The sequence below is a fragment of the Zosterops lateralis genome (assembly GCF_965231275.1).
Source record: "Zosterops lateralis genome assembly, chromosome: 2".
Taxonomy (NCBI): domain Eukaryota; kingdom Metazoa; phylum Chordata; class Aves; order Passeriformes; family Zosteropidae; genus Zosterops; species Zosterops lateralis.
In genome coordinates, this window is record NC_139763.1 from 72,010,822 (window position 1) to 72,033,987 (window position 23,166).

Here is a 23,166-nt window from a genome sequence, read left to right on the forward strand (position 1 = left end):
AGCTCCTTCCCAGATAATAAAATCAAAAAGTATATACAAAACACCATCAAAGGAATTAAAAACCCATGAGGTTTAAACAGACTACTAAATACAAATCTTGCTACCCAGAGGTGTGCAAACAATTTATTTATGTTCAGTGCAACACTGTACAGGGGAATGGATCTGCAGTTGTGTTTCTTTCCAAGGCCAATAAATGGTTTGTCAGCTCTGGTGAGCATTTATTTTGTATCCAAAATCCTAATATAAAAAATAGTAACAGTTTTACTCTCTCTGTTTGTGGTGGAGTCCCACTCTGACAGGATCAGAAATGCCAGTCAACAGGTGCAGATGGAAATGAAATACTTCTCTTAATTGAAATCTGTGGGCTACATAAAAGGATTTTTTCCCACTGCCCAAATAGTTCCTTGTGTCAGACAACATGAAGACACATTTTTTTTTCTTTTTTACTAGTCCAGCTGGCACAACAGATTGCCTTGTTGAATTAGCATGTCCTAAAATAAAAAAGGATTTAAATGACTATGACAGTACATGCAGTAGAACAAACAATTGCTATTATAAAACATACTAACATATTTTACTGTTGTATAGTGAATGGATTTGAGACATAGAGAGGCCTTCATGACTTCTGGAGCTTTTTGCATTAGTTATTTTTATATGAATCTCAGTAAGAAGCAAATCAGCATAATGTTGTCAAATTGAAATAGAAAGCTATAAGCAAATGAACATTGTTTACACAGAACTTATACAAATACCACATTTTTCTACGTTGTGTTATTGCAAGAACAAAATTGCATAGACCATTTGCTGGCACTTTCTGAATTCTCCAAATAATGTTTTGTCTTACAAATAATTCAAGTAGTTCCCTCAATTTAATTTCACCCACTAATACAGTAAGTGTTTACATGTAGTGAGAGGAAAAACCCATGGATCTCAAAAATATGAACAATGACATAATCATCTGACTGAGTAATAGTTCAGCAAGGAAACATAACTGTTTTATTTTTTATGCTCTCTGTAAGGCTGTTTTCCAAGTGTTACTGACAAAACATGTAATTTGATTCAAGTCATTCTTCTGAAGTGGAAATGTCATTTGTGCTCTTCTTCCCCTTACACCCTGTATTCCAGAATTGTAGATGCAGATTTGTTTCCAAATTGTAAAGACTTCATTTTTAAAATGCTGAAAAATACGCTGTCAGTGATGCTCTGGAGGAGTAATACAAAACTCAGATGCGCAAGGGGGTGTGCAGCCTTTGGGGTGCCTCACTGGCAGACTCGGCTGTATTCTTGGCAAGTGGAGCCCACGCCTGCCACTGACAAGTAGAGCTTTCCATCTGGACACACACAGATTTCATAGAGCCCCTGAGAAATCCCGGATCCACCCCTGGCACCCTCAGGCAGCTTGGGCAGTCGCACAGTTTCAGCGTCGAGCAAAAGCTGTGTGGGAAAAAGGGACAAAAAGGGGTTATTAGAGATAATAAAGCAATAACGTGCCATGAGATGAGTTGGATTTGGCTTAAGAATGGCCTTTACACAGGACTTTTTATATACAAAGTTTCTCTGAGCCCTAGGCTTTTGGCAGACATAAACATAGGACAGGAATAAGCTGGTGCCCACCCTCTCCTTAGCAGAGAACTGGTGAAGTTCAACAGGGCCAAGTGCAAAGTCCTGCACCTGTGCTGGGGCAATCCCCAAAATGGATACAAACAGGGTGATGAATGGATTGAGAGAAGCCCTGAAGAGAAAGATGTGGGGGTATTGATGGATGAAAACCTATGCTGCATCCAGCACTGGGGCCCCCAACACATGAAAGACATGGGCCTGTTGAAGGGAGCTTATAGGAGGGACACAGATGCACAGACAGATGGAGCACCTCTCCTGTAAGGAAGGGCTGAGAGAACTGGGATTGTTCAGCATGGAGAAGAGAAAGCTCTGGGGAGACCTCATTGCAGCTTTCAAGTACTTAAAGGGGGCCTACAAGGAAGCTGGGGAGGGACCCTTATCAGGGATACTGGTTTTAAATTGAAAGAAGATAGATCTAGTTTAAATATAAAGAACAATTTCTTTCAGTGGTGAGGCACAAAAACAGGCTGCCCAGAGAAATTGTGGATGATCCATTCCTGGAAGTGTTCAAGGCCAGACTGGATTGAGCTCTGAGCAGCCTGGTCTAGTTGAAGGTGTCTCTGTCCATGGCAGGGGAAGTTGGACCTGGATGATCTTTAAGGTCCCTTCCAGCACAATTCACCCTATGATTCTAAGGTAAGTGACAGTGCCATGCACAGAACAGCAGGACACAAGCCCTGCTCTGGAGCCAGGTCGATCCTGGCCTGATCTGTAGTTCCTCTGTGGAAGAACTAGCACAGTACAGCCTTGCAGGGGATAAATAGGCTGCTGCATGTTGCCTGCTGTTAGTGATGCCTGTAGAGCTTCACTCCTTAATTTTGCCACTCTGGGGCTGCATCTGCTGAACCAAGATTCCCCACTTGGGAATCACTGCACTAGTGGGGAGCTAAGCAGTATCCAAGTTTTATTAGAAAGCATCTCTCTAAGCCAATACAAAATTATGTCTGTTGGTAGTATTATTTAGACAGATAAAAGTTTTATTATTGGCACTATTAATTTTAATATCCTGCCACCTAAAACCTGAGGAATTAAATTAACAGAACTTGAAAAAAAGACTTGAAGTTATAGTCACACAGAAGATCAACCACAGTTACGGAAAAGAAGGGCTTGTACTCACCACACCATCACTGCTGTGTAGTTTGATATCCATCTGGGAAAGAGCTTCAATATTCCCAGCTTGTGCTTTGATATTAATTCCTCGTGGTGCATCCATGCTCAAAGATCGAGTTGGTGATTCCAGCCTAAAAGCAGGAGCAGGAAATGGGACAGTAGTACAATTTTATACATTCCTTTATTTTAGAAAAATAAGTAAACATTGAACAAGCCCTTGCAGGCTCTTGCTTGAAGTCATATAAAAGATGCAGCTTCCCTTTTCTTCAGGCAGACTTGAAAAAGGAGGCAGCTATTTCAAAAACCAATGAAGCATCCCAAATGAAAAATATAGATTAATTCATAATACAAATGCAAGGTATTATTTCATACATAACTGCAGATTATTTCAGTGTAACAGTAACTTAATCTATTAACCTGAATCCCAGTTTTACATTAGTTAGTTTCAAGTTGTTTTCATTTTTGACATAATAAGACATTGAAATAAATATGATTAATACAGTCTGGAAGTTTTTTTAATCAATGAGATTTCTGACTCTGCAATTAGTTGGACCAAGATTTCACTCAGTATGTGTGTGTGTGTTGTTTAACTAGATGACACCTGAAACTTAAAAACTGTTAATTTGAAATAAAAATTATACAGTATAACAAAGAGGGAGTTGCAAACCCTGCAGTGCCACAAGATGGCAGGAAGGCACTGTATTATCTGAGTAACCACCTCGTTGGATCCTGCACTTTGTGCAGGAATAATGATTTTTATTTTTCAAAATGATAAGGCTTTGTTTCTTCAGAATTTTAGTATCATTTCCATGCTAAGTAGCAGGGATGGAAGTACTAATTAAAAATCATGAGAAGGAAAGAAAAAACCCAATCCTAGCAACAAGCTAGTGACTATGTTGCTTCTTCTGACCCTTACGTAGAACTGCTTCATCTGGAGGCACTGCAGGATCAGAATTGATACCTATTAGGTTTTTATCGTGAATATGAACTCACCCTTCCTGATGACACCAGCCAACACTAAACAGGTAAATATGGAGACTAGAGAAAGTGAAACAACTGGTGGTCCCTGTTTACATCTGCACTAGCTTTCTTATTCCCTGGACACATACCTAAGAATATGGGTTGCATCCACACTGCAGAACACAGACACACTTGTTCAGAAGCCTGCATGTTCTCACCCACTGTGTTTTCCAGAAATGTAGAGGGTTCTGTGTGTGTGCATGCACTCCCAGCAGATGCTGTATTGGCTCCACAGGTGCTCCACAGCTGCCAGTCTGGGCAAATAGAAGCTGTGGCCAAGCAGGTCCTCTACTGGGAATACACTGCGTAGTGAGTCCAGGCTCTTGACTGCCAATCATTGGCAGGAATTAGCTGCCTAATTTACTGAACCTCTTTCAATTCTTCCTTTTGTTTTCCTGTTACTTCATTAAAACCAGCACATAAAAGAAGACAGTTTGTGCTTGTGAGAAAGTTCAGCTGTATCTTCAAATTCTGAAGACACTAAATCCAGCTGATAACTTAAAACCTAAATCCATAATATCTAAGCACAGTCACTGAAACATCATTTTTTATCCTCAAATCTGAAAATATTTCAGGCAATATTGGCTTATCACTGCTGGCCAGAGTTAGCAGAAGATTCTATCTTCTCTGATCTTCAAAGGTCCCTTCCAACGAAAACCATTCTACGACTTTATGTTTCTATGTATGATCTGCCTCTCCGTGACACCTCCTGGGTTCATCACCTTCAATTAGTTTAAACTCCAGACTGATAAATAAATAAAATATTAACAATGAGTAAATGCATCATGGCCCCATATTGAGACCATATCCATAAAATAATTTAATACCTTATGCCATGAATCTGAGATAGCACAAACTTCTGTCATGACCATGCTGTGTACCAGGCCACGAGTATGTTTGTTCTGCATCAGACAACCAATATAGTATTAGTAGCCTTTATTAAGCAGTGTTTGGAATTTTAATAGCTTTTGTATGAATTTTTGCCTTAGATCTCTAGATTTATACCTTTATGAAATATAAAATCAGTTCTTCCCTGATTAATGTGGGAGGTCATCTGCTTCATGGGAATATTTTTCAGTGCATGTTTGTAAGCATTATATACTGAAAAATTAAACAAAGTTTCTACTTTCAATCTTTTAGTATATTTTCATAAGTTAGTGTCAAGGTAGTTAAATATAATTTTGCCATAGCTTGTCTTAACAAAAAGTTTTAATCTCTGAAATAGCTCATGTTCTTTCATAGAGTATTTCACCTACATAAGCAAACTATACATAGGCATGTATAAAATTTATATACATAAATTCTTCTTTTTAAACTCCTTTGAATATCACAAGACAGCAGACTGGGATAAATTTCTGAGAGTGTATCAGACTTGGAATTTAAAAAGCAATCAAACATGAGAGAAATATTTCTTACTTTCTACAAAAATTAATGCTGGCATGAAGCCTACAGACTTCGTAAGCACTTAGATTTATGATACGACATACACATAATTTAAATTACATCGCAGAATTACATTTGCTATATTAATCACAAACCTAAACTTCTGCTGTTTATGCAGGCCCTATTTCTAGATTAACTCAGCCTGGATTTGCCTAATTAAGCATGTCATTGAAGCTTCCTGGCAATGCAAACTGTCGTGAATCAGTGACGTGAACGGTAATATGTGAGATTCTAGCAAAGGCAAGAGTCAATAACACTAATGATGTATTTCTTCATACAGTATTCAAAGGTTCCGTGTCTGAAGTCCAGATGTTCTCAAAGGGAAATGGGCACCTAGTGTAGAAACAGCCTGATTGAACCTTGACTTTCAATGTCCCTTCTCAGTCCCCACATTCATGTGCACTCCTCAGGTGTCCTGGCAAAACAAGAATTCAGTTTGTTTGCAAATGATGGAGGGTGTTTGGAGAGTAAGAGGGAAGAAATTAATTGTCTTAGAGTTTTTTGGTCACTTTATAGTGTTTGAATTTGTGCATTAGAATGATGAGGGAATATATTGTTAACAGTCACTTTGTCTTTTTTTTTAAACTTACAGACACATAAATTACATTTAAGATGAAGTGAATGATCTTTACCATCTAGGGGAATTAATCTATGTAATGTGCTGTTCTAAATGTGACATCTGTCACAGCCTCTATTTCACTTGGGAAGATGGATTCTGTACTTATGAGTGGCTCCTAGGTACTGTGGTAGCTGCCAGGGTCAATTAGCAAGTGGTGTGGTGCAAGAGAAATTGATCTGGGCAGCACAAGATTTGATGCCAAGGACCTGACAGCCCATTATATGTGTCCTGAGGAGCCCTCTGGACTAGCTGTTGCCAATTGGATGCCCAGAAAGACTGGAGCACATTAGGTGTTCTGCAAGAGATCACAACTTTCAGATTAGTTTAACACAAATATCACCTTTCTCCATGTTCCCCAAACAGTTCCAGAATGAAAATCAAGATGTGGAGAACCATTGGGAGATTTCCCTTAAAAGCATGTTTCTAATTGAATTAAGATACTCAAATAGACATACCCACAGACTGTAAGGCAATGCAAGCCACACCTGGGCCCACTTGGCAGAATAGTTAGTTTGCCTCATTCTCCTTCACCACAATGCCTGCAGCCCAAGAAACTGCACAATGTCAGCCTATGAAAGGCAGGGAAGGATGAGGGAATAGGTGGTCCCTGGTAGTATTTTACAGCTGTCATTTGCTGCATGTTGGTTCTCCATAGTCCATTGCAACTAAAGCAATTGATTACAACAAAGATAATATTTTTACTGCTGTCTTCTTACTTGTTGGTAAGAGTTCCAGGAGTCAACTATAGTGTCCTGCCTGGCTGCCAAAGAAATTTTGTGATGAGCTGTGCTAAATAATTCATGAAGGACTCTGTGAAAAATATTCTGAGGGATCCTCAACAGTATCCAAGCTCCGGATCTGAAACCATCCCAACAACCTAAAGGCTTGGAGGTTTCCCTTTTCCTATAAGCATGTTGCTAACTCATGGAGATGCCAGATCACCAGAAATTGCTCAGTTGGCTGTTAGGGAGGATGTGAGGGTAGTGACAGCCTGCAGCAGTTCTGGTAAAGAAGCAGGTAGGCACTGCCTGTGCATGCTGCAGGGATATTGATCTTTTTTTTCATCATGGTCTGGCAGGAGTCAGAGGGATACTTTACAGATCTTGTAACTACCACAAGGCACTAGAAAGCTAGTTCTAGCACTGAAGGAAGAATACCACAAGTTTCCTACTGCAGTTTGGGGTTGCTTGACCCTTAGCGCAATTGTACTCTGGGGAAATTGTTTATCCTTTCCTTCTGACTCCTTTTTGACCTTTCCAGCTCATGAGTCATCATCTCTCCTGAATTCAATGGGAAGAAAATTCCACGGTATGACCTTAGACAGAAGCTGCCCATCTGTAACTGGAGTGAACAGGTCCAGGATCAACACTACCTCTAATATCGTAGTGCACCCAACAACTGTGCATGCCTGGCAGTGTCCAAGGTCAGGTTGGACAGGGCCTTGAGCAACGTGGTCTAGTGGAAGGTGTACATGCTCATGACAGGTGGGTGGTTGGAACTAGATGATCTTTAAGGACCCTTGAAACCCAAACCATTCTGTGATCCCATAATCACATCTTTTTCACATCATCAGGTAAGGAAGAGACCCTCATACACCTTTGGTGTACAAAAAGAAATTTTGCCATGAACACCTGCCCCAGAGTTCATCCGACTTTGTAAAGGTTAAAGGGGAACAGAAATTAAATTATGCAATGACTAGAGGTCATGGAGCAAAGGATGAATAGAAAAGGCAAGAAAAGAAGAGAAAAAAAAAAAAAAAAACACATGAAGGAAAAAGGGGAAAAAGGAAAATCTTTAACCTGTCAAGGAACTTATGTTTTGAAAGGCAAAAAGCAACCTAGAGGATTCTGTGGTCTTAATTGGCCTTGGTTCTCTGTAGATGTCTCCTTTGAGCCCTGCTTTTTGAATGCATGTTAACCTTTAAAAGGCAATAGGAGTATATTGACTTTTTGATTAGTCTGAAAGCAGTCTGATTCCCCAGCCATACAGCTAGACATTTTAAGAGAGTAAACCACAGGCAGAGCATCCACTAGTCACACAGGAAAAAGAGATTGTCAGCGTTTATTTATGGTGCAGTATAAACAACAATTTCAAACCATATTCTTTCTTTATGAGGAAGCTGTATTCCTGTTGATATGAGCTGAGCAAAACTGGGCTGGAATTCTATAGGTGGAGAGTGAGCAGCAGGCATAGAGTAATGCCTACTGCCAATCCCCACCCATATTCACTTATCCCCCAGCAGTTTGCTGTTTTGAGGTCAGGTGAGCGGGGAGGGCAATCAGGATGTAGCAAGACTATGATTACCCAAACCTGAGGATCTTGGTGTTCTGCCTTGTGGCTTTTGGTTGCCTGCCAGTATGTCCAAAGGCAAAGAAGGACAAAACAACAGGACTGATATCTCAGTCTCGATATATGCCTCATTTCTGTATTTTGTAAAAGCATTTTCTTTGGAACAGCTCCTAAAATTACATCTCCTTGCAAAGAGGAAAAATGAGTCTCACAGCAAATTCCAGCAACCGTGCCGATCTTAAGGACACGGAAGTATCATTATTCAACAGTAAACTGTGATAGCTCTTACTGAATGTCAAAGAACAGAAAATACTAATGACTCATTAAATCTTCCCCAATCAGTTTCTGCGTAATGAAAATATAGCAGTTACTTAGTCAAGCCTTAGCACAAAATTCTGATTTGACATAACTTCTATAAATCTTTCAAATGCTGACTGATTTTTCTTTCTAAAATGTCCCATTTTGCATCACATTTATTGAATTCCTTCCTTTAGGGAAAGAATAATTGTTTCCCACCTGGATGATATTGTCTCTATATTGCCTTTGTTCACTTTGATATTTTAAGTCCGAACTTCCTTGAGTTAAACTAAATGCAACATAATGAGAAAAACTGACTGAAAAACTGCATCCATTTTTTCTAACTTAGTGCAAAAAAAATTGTTTTCCAAGAATTATTGCCTCTGGGAGTTGCCTGAACTAGGATGCATATTCTGTTTCAGTAAGACTAATGTCACTATCCACAGCTCCTATATACTGAATACTAAGAATACTAAGTTACTTTATTATTTATGCCACAATAAAATGTAATATGCAAACAGCATGTTTTTAATGAATCAAAATTTAGCAGCAATTATCCTTAATTTTCAAAAGAGAACATCTAATAATTTTCTACCAAATGAATCTGGCTCTTCCACTGCAGAAAAATTTACAGGAAAACTTAGAGTAGCATGAGATACAGCTTTATATTAAAATCGTGCTTTCAACAACTCAAATGAAGTTTTTGCGCCAGAAATAAAAAGGTCACCAGTCTCTTGTGAAAATAGAGAAAAGTTGTCTGTTAATACTGTAAGAAAACACATAAGGTACAAGTGAATTCAGAGAAACATACTATGAATATATCTGTTTAGAGACAAGTGTACATACATAGAAACTCCATTAGAGAAAAATTATTTAGCTGGAATACAAGCAGCTGTTCATAAAGCACCTCATTTTTCCAGGAATTCTGAAGGTTTTATAAAAAATCTTCAGTGACCCTATGTTGTAACTTAAAGACTATAAAATGATAGAGCGATCTGTTCTGATTTGATTTTAAAAGTAATCTTTGTTTCTTGATTCTTCTGCTAACTGCTTAAATGCATTAATGAAAATTTCATTTTGGAAGGTCCATATTTTGCCTCCAATCACTTGGGGAAGACTCAAAATGTGCTGCGCTTTGCTGACAGTTTGTAACATCTCTGACCTCTCTGTCTATTCTGAAAATAGACAGAAATGTACCTTGCAATGCACTGAAATATCACAAATACTTTCATGGAATGGAGAAACCAAGAAATCAGATCACAAATACTCGCTAGGCTCAAATAAGCAACCTATAGGGAATGCATTTTCTAAAGCTAAAACAATCGTGTAATGACCTTTTGGAATATTGAGCCACTGCAGTAATGGATCTTAGGCCCTTTATGTTTTTTACATTAAGACAATAATAGTATGAAAATAAAATAATAATTAATCAGATTTTATAGTAAGTTTAATTTTCCAGAGATCAATTAATCCAATTATCCTGATTTATTCCTATATTTAAATAATTTTATCCACTGACTTAATAGAAGCTTATAGCTCAAAGATCTTGGATATGGAGTCAAATGTGTTACGTGCTCTACTGCTGCATCAGGGTGTCTAATTTCTGCATATTCCAACATTAGAGATGCAGGACCCAGCAAACCAACTTGGACTGTGTTCCTCTAATGATGTCTCTGCTAAGGACTCTATGAAAGAAAAGCATTAACAATATAAGGTTTTTATCCTCTGTTGTGCTTCAGGCTGTGGGCAATCTGATAACCCCAGATTAGAAGAAAAGAGAGATTGTGCTATTTTCCTGACACATATTGGAATATTCATAAGCTTTAAGAAAAAAGTCAGTTACAGGAGGACATTGGAGATGATTGTGCAGTGTAGGATAGAAAACCAGAAAAATGTTCAAAAGAAGAATTGCAGGAGCTAAGGGAACACATGTAGAAGATAATAAACATAAATGTAAATACTGGGGATGCACAATGATCAAGATAAGTATAAAAAAGGAATCTGAATTTGATGCCAAAGATACAGAGAAGGTTTTGCAGGAAGAAGATAATCAGAAACTTGACGGCAATAAAAACACTTAGACTTATTTGAAATTCTCTAAATCTTTAGTGACAACCATGGATTTTTACCAACCAAGAAAGGATATTTCTTTTATGTAAATATGATGGTGTAATGACTTTCCTGAAAAGAAAAAGTGATAGCATGGCTGGGGCCTCCAAGCTAATTATTAGCTCGGAAGGACTCATTACCTCATGCCTGGTATCAAACAAGAACCAGTAATTGGCAGCATTTTCTAATCCTAGTCACATGGTTATATAAACTATGATTACTGATTTAGATGAATTTATGGAATATTGGGTTCCAAGTGGAAAGATGTTATTCTATAATTTGAACATTTCCCAGTACAGTGCCTCGTTTCTTATGATGAATTTTCATTTCTTCAGACCTTAACCAAACGGTGTAGTTGGTAAGTGCACAATTCTTACAGAAATGCCACTGATCCTCCATTCATCCTTCAAAATTAATAGAAAGAAAGAACTAGTGCTAGAGCATAATTAATCTCTGGTTTAGATAGCTCTGTAAAATGCCCTCTGTAAAATGCTCTGTAAAATACCTGTTGCCTTCCACCAGAAGTGATGAGATGCAGTACAGGTATCTACATCTAGATGGCCAAATAAATTGAATCAATCCCACCTGAACATCTGCCCAAACAGTTGTAAACCCCTGGGGCCATGCTCCAGGAATAACAGTTTCTGTGTGGGTGGCTTGTGGAAGGATCCCTTTCCACTTCAGTAAATGAATGAATGAATGAATGAATGAATGAATGAATGAATGAATGAATGATTTTGCATGCAGAACAGTGAGTATTCTAAATCTGAATGGACATCTGAGATGTGTCTGCTTATTCTGGGCACACAGAGGTCCTCTAGCATTGGACTCAGTTGTATGAATGCAGCCTAAATACGTAAGAAATGAATGGTAACCAAGAGCGTGTGCTGAACCATCAGCTAAACCATATCAACAATGAAGAAATCATTTAGAATCAGCAAAAATGTTAGGTACATGCGTATGAAGGGGGTTTTGTATGTTTTCAGTTTTTAGTCCTAATGCATAGGAAGCACAGTTGATTTTTAAATAAATAAATCTACTGGGGGTTTTTAAGCTCATTTTGCCTTATACTAAAAATAATCAAGGATAATGATCAAGGGCAGAACCCCAAGGCAATGCATTCCTTTTGGGTGCCATTCTTAAATATTGGGAGTATCTGCTGCTCTTGAACATGTCAACTGGTGGTTTTTTTTAGCATATTTTTCTTTAATTTAAATAAAAAATTCTTATCATACTTTTATTTCTTGAAATAGCCTGTGTTCCAAGTTAGTTCTGTATTTATGTTGTAAATCTGAAATGCGTGGCAGCAGATGATTCCAGTAAAGCTCAGTTATGAGATTCTGGATTCAAGGGAATTGTTCAGCATAAGCACAGCAGGCACTAACACTGCTTATGGCTTAGGGGGGATCTCTGTGCACAAGCACAATTACAAAGCCAGATTTGAATAACAGATGTTTCCAGCTCCCAACGTTTTGGTTAACAGATTTTTTTTTTATTTAATGTAAGCCACATAAAAGAAGTGTTCAAAGTTCTAGAACAAATGCATTTATATGCTCTCTTAAAAAAAGAATAAAACAGTTCCCAGTTTTAATGACACTTTGAAAAGGCTCTAAAAGCAATTTAAAACAACATTTATAACCTATTCCAAAACATAGGAGATATGATTATGGCAGTGTGCTTATTTGTTTACTAGTTCCCCATCTATTTTAAATATTGAGGTGTTTTTTCCTGTTTGCCCACTGTCACTCAAGGCAGAGTTGCTGAAGGAATGTAGACTAAAGATAAAACCGAGACATATTAAAACAGAAGATTCTCTCAAGACTGACAGTTGTGATGAAGAGTGGTAAGAGCTAATTCAAAAGAGGTCTCTGTTATGACCTCAATTTTATGATATGCTGACTCTCCAGGTAATTAAAAATGACCAAGACTTCAGTGAATGTGATTAAATCTGGCACATCACAGATGTTTCCAGCATAGCTATTTTTTTTCAAATTACTTTAATAATATTATAAAATAATGTCTTGTATTATAAAATTTTAATCACATATAATTACAGCATTTGCATCATTGTTGTAAAAAATGGGGTTAGCATTTTCCTTATGATTAATTTTATAAAATTATCTTCCAGGTTGAACTTCGCCATGCCTTTCTTTTATACATATCTCAAGCAACTTTTTATTTAATATGCTGAAACATAGAAAGATTTCAAGTAACTGGAGTTCTTCAGTACTTGCAGTTCATAGTGTCCCCATGTTCTCCATGAAAACAAACACTCGAGTGAAGAGGCTTCACTGAAAAGCAGGTCATACCCTCTCCTTTTTGTGATTGTTAATACAGTGGCTGAATATGCCACACTATCATCAGATTCCTCACAACTGAAGTATCACAACTGTGCATGCAGTCTGAGGGAGAGGGGAAAAAGCGAGTAGTTATGGTGTACATAGGAAATCTGCATTTTGGTAAAGTTCCTCTTATCAGGAAACGCATCCTTTTCTTTTTCCAGCATTTGCCATGCCTACCTCCTTATGGTGGCAGTCTCCTGTTTCATGCCTCCTCCCCAGCTGTCTTGATATATGTGCAGAGAGGTATGTAGACAAAAGATAATGTATGGAATGATCTGCTCAACTCAGTATTACAACTTGGATCAGTGACAGCACAACCAGGCTTACAAACAGGGCTCCAGGTGGTCATCTGCAAGGTGGTGTCTAGAACTGTGACAACCACTAACAAAGTTTTCACAGTGGCTTGTGCTCTAGTGGAATATGCTGTCATCACTGACGACAAGTTCACTTGAGCAGTCTGACATTGGCAGGGACTCAGTTAAACAGGTGCATTGATCATTACAGCTTTGCTCTTTGTGCTACTGACATAAGCAGTCATGGAAAATACTTAAATGATTGCCCCATACAAGCAGCAGAAACAACTTTTACTGGTTTTAATGTGCTAAGTGACATCTCTGAAAAATCGAGGCCTTAGGAAGAACATCAGCCATGTGACTGGAGCAAGTGAATGTCATTTATGACAGTGCAAAATTCTTTTCCCTTTAGGACTAATATTTACAGGTAAAATCACTGTTTACAAGACAACCAGATGTGATGTAATACACAAGACTTTGCTAAAAAAGTTTTTTTAAAATATGCAATTCAGAAATACTTCTGAAAAGATGATCAACATGATGCCCTGTACTATCCAACCCTTCTAAACTACACTTTTTACATATTTGAGTCCATCAGATGAATGGAAAGAAACTCTTTAAAGCATCTGAAAGACGTATTTGATGGTGTTCTTAATCAACGTGATTATGAAAAGTATATGAATGCAAATTTATATCTAGCAAATTAAACCTCATAAAATTACACTGCAGTAGAAATATCTCACTAGTCAGGGAGCAGAGGTGCCTTGCAAACACTGAACCATAACCTTAGTCTTACTTTCCATTATGTATCATTCTCTTCTGACTGACTGAGCTTTAGGTTTATATAATGAATGCTAATCAAAATGACTGTACTTCTATTAGTTAGATGATATTTTTAGGCAACTAGCATATAAGCATTAGTATTACAACTATGATTAAATAATTATTTGGCAAACGTTTTTTCCCTGGTTGCCTTCTATTCATTTCTCTAGATTTCCTTCATAATTCTTACTCATACAGCCATAAAACTCTACAAATTCAATTTCCAGCTTTCTCTCTGTCTTATTACACGATTAAACCATAGCAAACACTTCAAGTGCAAAAGGAAAAAATAGTATCAATGGGAAATGGAAAGGTCAAAAATAAGACTTCAAAAAGAGAAAAGTAGAAGCCATAACTTCATCAGTAGACTTTTTGGATGCCACAGAACAAATATAAAATCAAAGGGTTTATGTCAATTATGGGGAAAGTCTACCATCAGTACAGTCATTTACCCTAACCAGACACCTAGAAACCATACAATTGGCCTTCAAAATATCAATATTCTGTAACATGTCAGTCACATACCAGTAAATATATTTCTTTATGCTTCTAAGTGTTGGACAGATATTTCACTTAAATATAAAACAATGCTTCTTAAATTAAACATTTAAAGTTTTATTTAATACTAATATTATCCATTTGTTTAGAATACATCCGTTTCCCTGGGGAATATTGAAATATTTTCAGCATATACCCATAAACTATTGAATATACCCATATTCTGGTAACATATATCTCTCTATAAATTTATAATCATACTCTGACAAAAGCTGGCTGTCTGGAACAGTGATATCATTCCTGCTATAGTGCTTTCCAAAATCAAGGTGGAGGAATGATGTGGATCATTCTGAACTTGGATGTAAACCCTCAGTTAAAGGACTGTCAGAATACCACAAGCTGAGTGTACTAACGTGATTTCCCACAGGATTTGTGCTCAGAAGGCAGAGCTGCTGGCTGTCAGACAGCCATACATGGCAAATATGAGAACAAAGACAGTACTAACTCATAAGCATTATATTAATTATTCATAATATACAGTTAGTTGATACAAGGAAAAATGCAACATTCATAAGCACGTTTTTGTAAGTTTGAAAAATGCAAATGCTCAGCTCAGAAACACTGTTTTGAGATTCAAAGAGTTTTGCTGATCCCTCTTTTCCCTTAGGAAACCACAAGCCATGTAGATCACAAGAAGCAAATGGTATCAAAATGACACAACTATGTATGAACTCCATGTTATTCAAGGATACAGAATTTAGGAAGAATACAGGAATAGCTTAAATAACATGTAATAATAGCTGTTGTAAGTTATCAGAAAAATATGTTAGCATCAGACTGGAAAAATGTCTAAACTTAGACACCAGTTTTCAAAGAGACTGTTATCTGAGAACAGAGGATATAAAAAGGTATGTGTGCTGGAATGAAACTCTGGATAACAACAGGAGAGGCTACTTTGAGTACTTAACACGAAACCTGGGGAAAAGATGGCTTCTAGGGAACTGTTATAAATGTTTCTGTCTACATCATTTAGTTCCAGTAGTTGCTGTTACAGGTTTTTGACCTACATTTTTGGTCACAAGGTACATGTCTGAACATGACCTTTCCTAATTCTGTTTAAATTCAGGTTTTTCTGAGTAGCAAGACACCTATTTTCCATTAAAATTTTGCTGTGATCCAGTTATAGGTGTCAGCCAAATAAATTCTTGGGAAGCCCCAGGAGACCTGACTGAGGCAAGTTCTCAAGGTGCCAAATACACACTAAAATCCAAGGCCTCATGAAGAGCCATGGAAAAGGCTACAAAATGGATTGTGGAAATCACTGATATATTTCTGTTCTCACTATGACAATTGGCTGTCTTCAACCAGGTGCCTCCTCAGTGGTTTTTGTCTGAGAAGGATATTTTCTGGATATATCCAAACCTCCTTGTGACTGTAAACATGTCTTTGAGATGTCTGTTGGACACTTATTACATGCAAGGCCCTGTTTTTAGGTGTCTACACAGTCCAAAAGTCTTAAAAAGAATAAATTAAATGAAAACAATGTATCTTATTTAGATATAAGAAGTCCATTAAAGAAATTAGGAAGTAGGCAATGTTATTTTAAACTTAGGAAAGCTACAATCTTGAAATGTAGATTTTGTTCTTTTAATTCTTCCTACCAGTTGGAAGCAAGTGCAAGCACATCTCCTTTTTTTTATGAGTGAGTCATAAATTTGATCTTTTAGACTGAAAAGGACTCTATAATTTTCCTTCAAATTACAAATGAAAAGACAGTTACTGACCGCAGTATAATGGCATTGCTCTGTCTCCATAACTTGGCTATAAAAAGACACGTCCTAACACACACATCTCTTTGTTTCCAGAAAATGCAGTCTATCTTGAAATTCGGCCTTTGGACAAAAAGGCCAGCAGAATGTGTAATTCAGAGGCCATTTGTGTCAGCCTTGTTTGAAATCCTGCTCTAAATCTGAATGACAGAGAAAGAATGTGGCCCCTGTTCCTATCACACAACGAGCATTAAGAGCTTTCCAGTCAGCTCTTGGAAACCTGCAACTCCATTTGTAGTGGATGGGGTTTCTCAAAACACTATTCCCCACATTTAATGCTGCAGACCATGGCACTTTATAACACATTCATCCAGCACATCACATCCACATGGCACAGCACAACTACTGAAGGAAAAATAAAGGAAAATAGCAGAAGATTAATAGATGGTGAAAGTGTGGAGAAAAGGCTCAAGGTAAGCAAATACATTATATTAACTATAACTCAGTACTCACTACCCTAATCTGGAAAGGAAGCATGTTCAAATCTAAAATAGGAAAGTCATACTTAAAATTGCATTATAAATTTTCATATTGAAGTGCTTTTCAGTGGGTAGGTGCCTGTATTTAACAGTGTGGAATGAAATGGAATATTTATGAAGCATTACAAAATATCAATTTTTTTGTAAACTTGTCTAAGCTCCTTCACAACAGAATGCATGAATTTTGTTTATGCTGACATTTAAGATTACCCTTGAAAGTAACCTTTTTCCAGCTTGACAAAATGGTCTTCTCTGCCTACATCTTCATTTACCCTCTGCACTGCAGACCAGTGCATTTCCTTCTTAAACCTCTCCAAAAGTCCCTCGTGAAAAAATGAAATCATTTCCTCTCTGCTTTCAATCTTGACACTGATTATGACAGAAAAAGAAAATAAATTAAAGGACTGAGGCATCCTGAACTGCTCTGGGTAAAGTCCTACCAGGATAGGAGAGAGAAGAGGGAGGTTTTACAAGGGCATGTAGTGACAGAACAAGAAAGAAAGATTTAGATTAGATATTGGGAAAAAATTCTTTTCTATGAGGACAGTAGGGCACTGGAATAGGATGCCCAGAGAAGCTGTGGATGGTGGAGGTGTCCAAGGCCAGGCTGGGTGGGAACTTGATGATCTTTAAGGTCCCTTCCAGCCCAAGCTATTCTATGCTGGCACAAGTGAGTGGTGTATATATTGCACAGACTCATGGCCAGAAAATCAGTTTTCTTAGGGTTAAGCTAACTCAGTTGCTAGCACAGGTGTTTAGTAGCTCCGGATTCATGTCAAATACAGTCAAAAGTGTGTCAGTGGCCATGTCACTAGTTCCCTGACAACACAGTAATTACTAGCAAACTTCTGTTAATTCTGGAAAAGTCTGTACTTCCCACTACTTCAAGTTAATCAAACTGAGTGGGATTTTATGTATTACATTTGAACTCTGCTAACGAATAGCAACATTCTATATAAAAATTTGTGTTTACAGCTGACATGGTAAAAATCACTAAAGAGGTAAGCTGTGAAATAAACTCATCCATGGAGGAGAACTTTAGGAACACTTTGAATTAAGCTAGGTGTTTTCCTTCCTACTGTTATGCTAGTTCAAAAAGATGTAGAAAAACTATACTAACATACTGGTTATAGGCAGTCAGAACGATGTAACTGTTGTTAAACAAAAGTGCAAATAAGAACTTAAAATGTAACAGTGCATAACAGATGTAGAATAAAACTATATTAAGTCTATTAAAATATTAATTAATTATGCATTTGAAGCAACATAACAACCACAGAAAAGAATAGGCACGTATCCAATCAAAATCTGCAAATTTTTGTGACTTTGTAATTAAGAAATCCAATTTCCTACGTCATTGGAGTCGAGATAATCACAAAAAATGTTGAATTTACAACATAATGAATCCACTACCTACAAAACCAGACAATGTATATATTGGTCAAAGTCTCTCATATCCAAATCTACCATAACAGAAGAAACACATTTTTAAAGTGGCCATCAATATGTTAAAAATAATGCCTTGAGCTCGTACTGTCTTCAAATACAAGCACAATGTAAAGTACATCTTAAATATAAATGAGACAATCAAAATTATCTTAACAGTCTCTCATTTATCATTCTCAATATGAAAATTCAATCAGCAAGATACAGACAGTGTTTTTGAAAGCTTTCATCAGCTTCCACAACTTTCTAGTAGTTATCCCTACTGGAGAGGAAAACTAAGAAGAGAAATTATGACAGAAAGTAGCAAACTGCTGAAGTATGAAAGGACAGAAATACGGTCATTAAAAGAAATCCCCTTTCATTTAGAATCTTTTTTTTTAACTGGCTTATGAAATGAAAGATAACATGTTCATGAAGAGAATATAATTTGAGTTTATTACCTCATCATAACCAATATATTATACACTAATTTGGAATACTCAAAATTAAGTAGAATAATGCACAAAGAAATGCTATCCCAGAATTAAGGAGCTCTAAAACAAACAAAGTACGTAATGATTTTCTTAGCCCAACTGCTTTTTTAGTAATTTTTAGGTTTTTTTTTCATTTCACTTCTTTTCTTTTTACTGTGTTCTTTGAGGTTGCCCCAACCAATTTTTAATTATCTACATACATTAGAGTTTCATACATTTCTGGACTTTTCTTCTTAGTCAGATACATTCCTCAGATGCCAGCTGTCAAATTAGTTGACTAATTACAGCTTGATGACCTACTGCAGACAAGGAACTTGTATTGTAACATAGTAGAAAAAGTCGTATTCCAAGGTGCTTAAAAACTGAAAAATAGAAGTTTACAGAAAATCTTTCTACAGGGCTTTAAAATATATACACCATCAGCAAGAAATAATTCATAACATATTTCAAAATTGCAGAACAATATATATGATTTTCCCTCATATATAACAAAAATAACCTGTCACATAAACCAGAAAAAAGTTATTAGCAATTCTGTGTTGAAAATCATGTGTTCAAAAAATGTGAATATTTACAGAAAATAACATTTGCTTATTAGATTTATATATAAATTCTTACCTAAGCTGTTTAAAAGCCTCTGCTTTCACAAGTGGTGTTTCTACAGAATGTTCAAAAAGTGCTCCTTCAGGCCCTGAAAAAAAAACAAAAAGAAGAAAAATACTGTAATGTAACAGTTCAAAAATAACACAAAAATAGCAAGAGATGTTTTTATTTAATATGGCCACTTACTTTGATGTTGGAAATCAAGATAAGAGAACCCATGGTAAGAATTATAAGACAATTAATTATATAGCTATGTTACTGCTATTGCAGTATTGGTTGGAACAATACAATACAGAAGTAATGTAGATGTACTGCTGTAAATTGTTAAAATTAAATCCAAAAAGTCTGAAGATACAGAAATTTTAAACTACTTGTGACAAATGAAATAAGCAAACAAGATCTATACAACGTAACTTTCATTACAGTTAATATAGATAATTAAAACCCCACAAAACCTTTGCAAATACTACAGTCCTAAATAATCGTATTTATTTTAGACTGCTCCATGCATATTACAACTTCTGTCCTATGGCTTTATCAAAGATTTTCCCCTATTTATAGGCAGACTTACTGAATATGAAATGGTGTTTCTGCATGCAAATATTAATGACTATGGGATCAGATGGTTTACATCTTAATATATGAGTAGTTTCATTCCAAAGAGGAAGAAATAGTGGGAACACAGCCTCACCAGGAGCCTCCCTGTTTGTCCTGGGTTGTAGTGTAGGATGTACACAAAGTATTTATTCTATCACCATCTTCATGAACTGTTAAAACCAAGTGGGGCAGTGCTATACTGTTGGGCTGTCTTCTGCTAATGGCCCATCAATGCCTTGCCCATGACTCACAGGTAACTCCCTCCAGGAGTTATCTCTGTTTAATGGGCCATCAAGGACCCACTTCACAACTCATCATCCCATTGTGAGATGCTCCGCCCAGGGGGAGGAGCCAAGCATTCTCACCTGGATATAAGCTGGGATTTGGGACAGTACAAGCAGCCCTTACCTACTGGATTCCCAGAGAATCAGAGCTACCAGACCTTTCTACAGGATCACTGCTTCAGGAAGAGCACCTCACCTGGACTGCTTCCACCATCCTGCTCAGGTTGTATTCTGACTCTGTCAGTGGTCCTTTGTGTTATTGCATTTATTTTATTTTATTTTTACCTTTTTTACCTTTCTTCTTATTGAATTGTATCTCTGACTTGGAGCCTCTCACTCATTTTGCTTTCAAACCACAACACTGTTGGACCTGAAAATCTTCCAAGGACCTCCATTTCTGCTCTCTCGAGTATTAGCATTATTTCAGTATCAACAGCTCAGTGACCACCACTCACCTAAGCTCCACTAGTATCAGGAAATCAGCTGATGTAGGACAAAAGCCCTTCAGCAACTGACACAGCAGCTGAACACCTCTCTCTACAGCAAGGGTGGAACCTCTCAACTTCTGTACCTTGGCTTGATGAGTATGTTCCTTGAACATACTCATCAAAGACTGGAGAGCTCTTAGGTTGAGAGATCTCCTCTGGCTTTGAGGATTCACATACCTGAGCACTTTCCTGGTGAATATGTAGCAAGGCAATATATTTTAATAGTTAGGATATTAGTCAAGGTGGCTTGTCTGGCTGCTCTTTATGCTGTTCCCCTCTGGAAAGAATTCTGGGCTGTAAAAATCCCTATTTTAGGGATCTGAGCTCTGTCTAGACAGAGAATGGCAATGGATGATTACAAAGTGTGGTGTATAAATCGTACACATTGTAGAAATGTGCTATTAGACTGTACTAAATGTGGTATCAAGGGAAAAACAGAATTAAAAATTGGTTGGGGCAACCTCAGAGAACATGGTAAAAGGAAAAGAAATGAAATTAACAAAAAACATTAAAAATCAATAGATTGCTGAGACAAGTGATAGGAAGACTGTCACTTCATGAGGACTGCAGGAAAATTCCCAGGATGTCCTGAGAAGGCATGAAATGTGCTGCTTTTTGAGAAGAGTTTTAGCTGAAATCATGATTCCTTAGAATGAAACCTCCTTGGCTTGGATGGAAGAGAAGTATATAAGATACAAGAATTACCATATTAAATCATTTCAGCACTTTGAGGACCCATTGATTTACTGAGCCTGAATTTAAATTTTATTTAGCTGTTGATACCCTCCTCATCAATTTAAATAGAATAATTTTTCTGTAAATTACAAATTAGCATGAATGTATTACTGGGAAACTTAAAATTCATTAATTTAGACAGAGCTTTAACCCTGCTTCATTAACAAATCATTCCATTTTCATTAAGATTATTCTGCATCTTAAGAAACTAAAAATATTTATCAGAAAATGCTGATTTGGTACAACTAAGATATTTTGCAGGGATATCCTGGGATGTTAAAAGTGCAGCTGTGACACTTGGAGACGTGGCTTAGTGGTAGACTTAGCAGTGCTGGGTAAATGGTTCTGCTTGGTGATTTTAAGATTTCTTTTCCAACCTAAGTGATTCTATGATCCCATGATTCTATAAAGACAAGTAAGTGGTTACAGAGATAGTACCAGTTTCATGGAAAAAGGGGCTGATGGAAGAAGGAGAACAGGAAACACCAGTGGTAATGTTCTGGGCGGTGGGTAGGTGGTGTAAAATGGAACGAAAAGGCTTATTTCCATATTCTAGAGCTGTCACCTCTAAGCAAGAGTAAAACTTTGCCTTTAATGTGAGTAAAACTTCATCAAACAGCATTATTTTTTAACATTATGCTACTAATAGAAAAAAAAAATTAGGGCAGCTTTTTTTGGAAAACAGCCCTAAATTGCTTTCCTGTCTTCATTTTCTACTTTATCTTTTTAACTGTGAAATGACTATTACTATATTTACTATTTTACAGGCTACTTTTTATTAAGATGTTGTAATTTATTCCTAAAATACACAAGAACAAGATATTAATTTTCTCAATGAGAGGATTGAAGTCAGCAAGATACATTAACATCCCACACACCCCTATCAGGCAAGGACCATTTGCCTCCGCAAAGTCTAACACAGTGTTTACTCATACCCTCAAATTGCCTCCTACTTAACTTACCTTCTGAACAGAAGTGTTTAAATTAAACACACACTGTCACATTGCACTCCAGCATTAGCTATGTAAACTGAAAACCTTTGCACAGAACAGAGCACTAGAAAATCACAGAAAATACTCAGCAAATACTTTAGGGGACTTTTATAAAAGACAAACAAGTAGAAGGGCAAGTAGTAAACTGGACAAAGGGTGATACAAATATGCTTCTCCATAAAAATATTGATCCTCTCTGCTCTGCCAGGTTTAAGAAAAAGAAGTAGTGTAGATGTGGTACTGGGGCATGTGGTTTAGTGGTGAACATAGCAGTGTTAGGTTAATGGGTGGGTGTGATCTTAGAGATCTTCTCTACCCTTCACAATTCTATGTTTCTATGAGCCTGCCATGATGAAGTTGAAAAGCAATTGGCTCTCTGACAGCCAGAACAGTTATAAGGAGCTTTCACTGTCACCAATGCCAGCTGAATGTACAAAAGCCTCCCAGAACAAAACAAGGATGTTTGGTACCACCACAGCAACATAATAAAGGCCTGCAAAATGCAGGTCCTTACTGAAATAATATTAAAGAGGATGCAGTTGGAGTCCATGTTCCTTCAGGAGCAGTAATTATCATGAAGGGTAAGGTTAAACCGAGCTTCAGTTTCATGTTTACTGAGATGTGTCTGTGATGTAGATGTCACAGATGAGCCAGAGGCAGTGTTTCTTTGCTTAATCATATGTTCTTACTGTCGTCTGGAACACCCTTGTGCATCCTGCCTGGTCTTCAACTGCCAACGATCACAGGAAGCATCTCTTGGAGCTAAAGTGATAACATG

At 37.1% G+C, this 23,166-nt stretch overlaps 1 protein-coding gene across 4 annotated transcripts in view; it reads right to left on the bottom strand.

Moving 5' to 3' along the window:
* Positions 1 to 108: 108 nt before the first annotated feature.
* The window catches only part of SGCG (sarcoglycan gamma), a 101,833-nt gene continuing 78,775 nt past the window's right edge, over positions 109 to 23,166 (bottom strand). For all 4 annotated transcript variants that reach the window (XM_083855638.1, XM_083855637.1, XM_083855639.1 and 1 more), the window contains 3 exons: positions 19,308 to 19,380; positions 2,738 to 2,861; positions 109 to 1,434 (listed from right to left, as the gene is read on the bottom strand). In XM_083855638.1, coding sequence (XP_083711764.1) covers positions 1,261 to 1,434; positions 2,738 to 2,861; positions 19,308 to 19,380 — 371 coding nt within the window. In that variant the 3' untranslated portion in view covers positions 109 to 1,260. The remainder of the gene's footprint in view (positions 1,435 to 2,737; positions 2,862 to 19,307; positions 19,381 to 23,166) is intronic.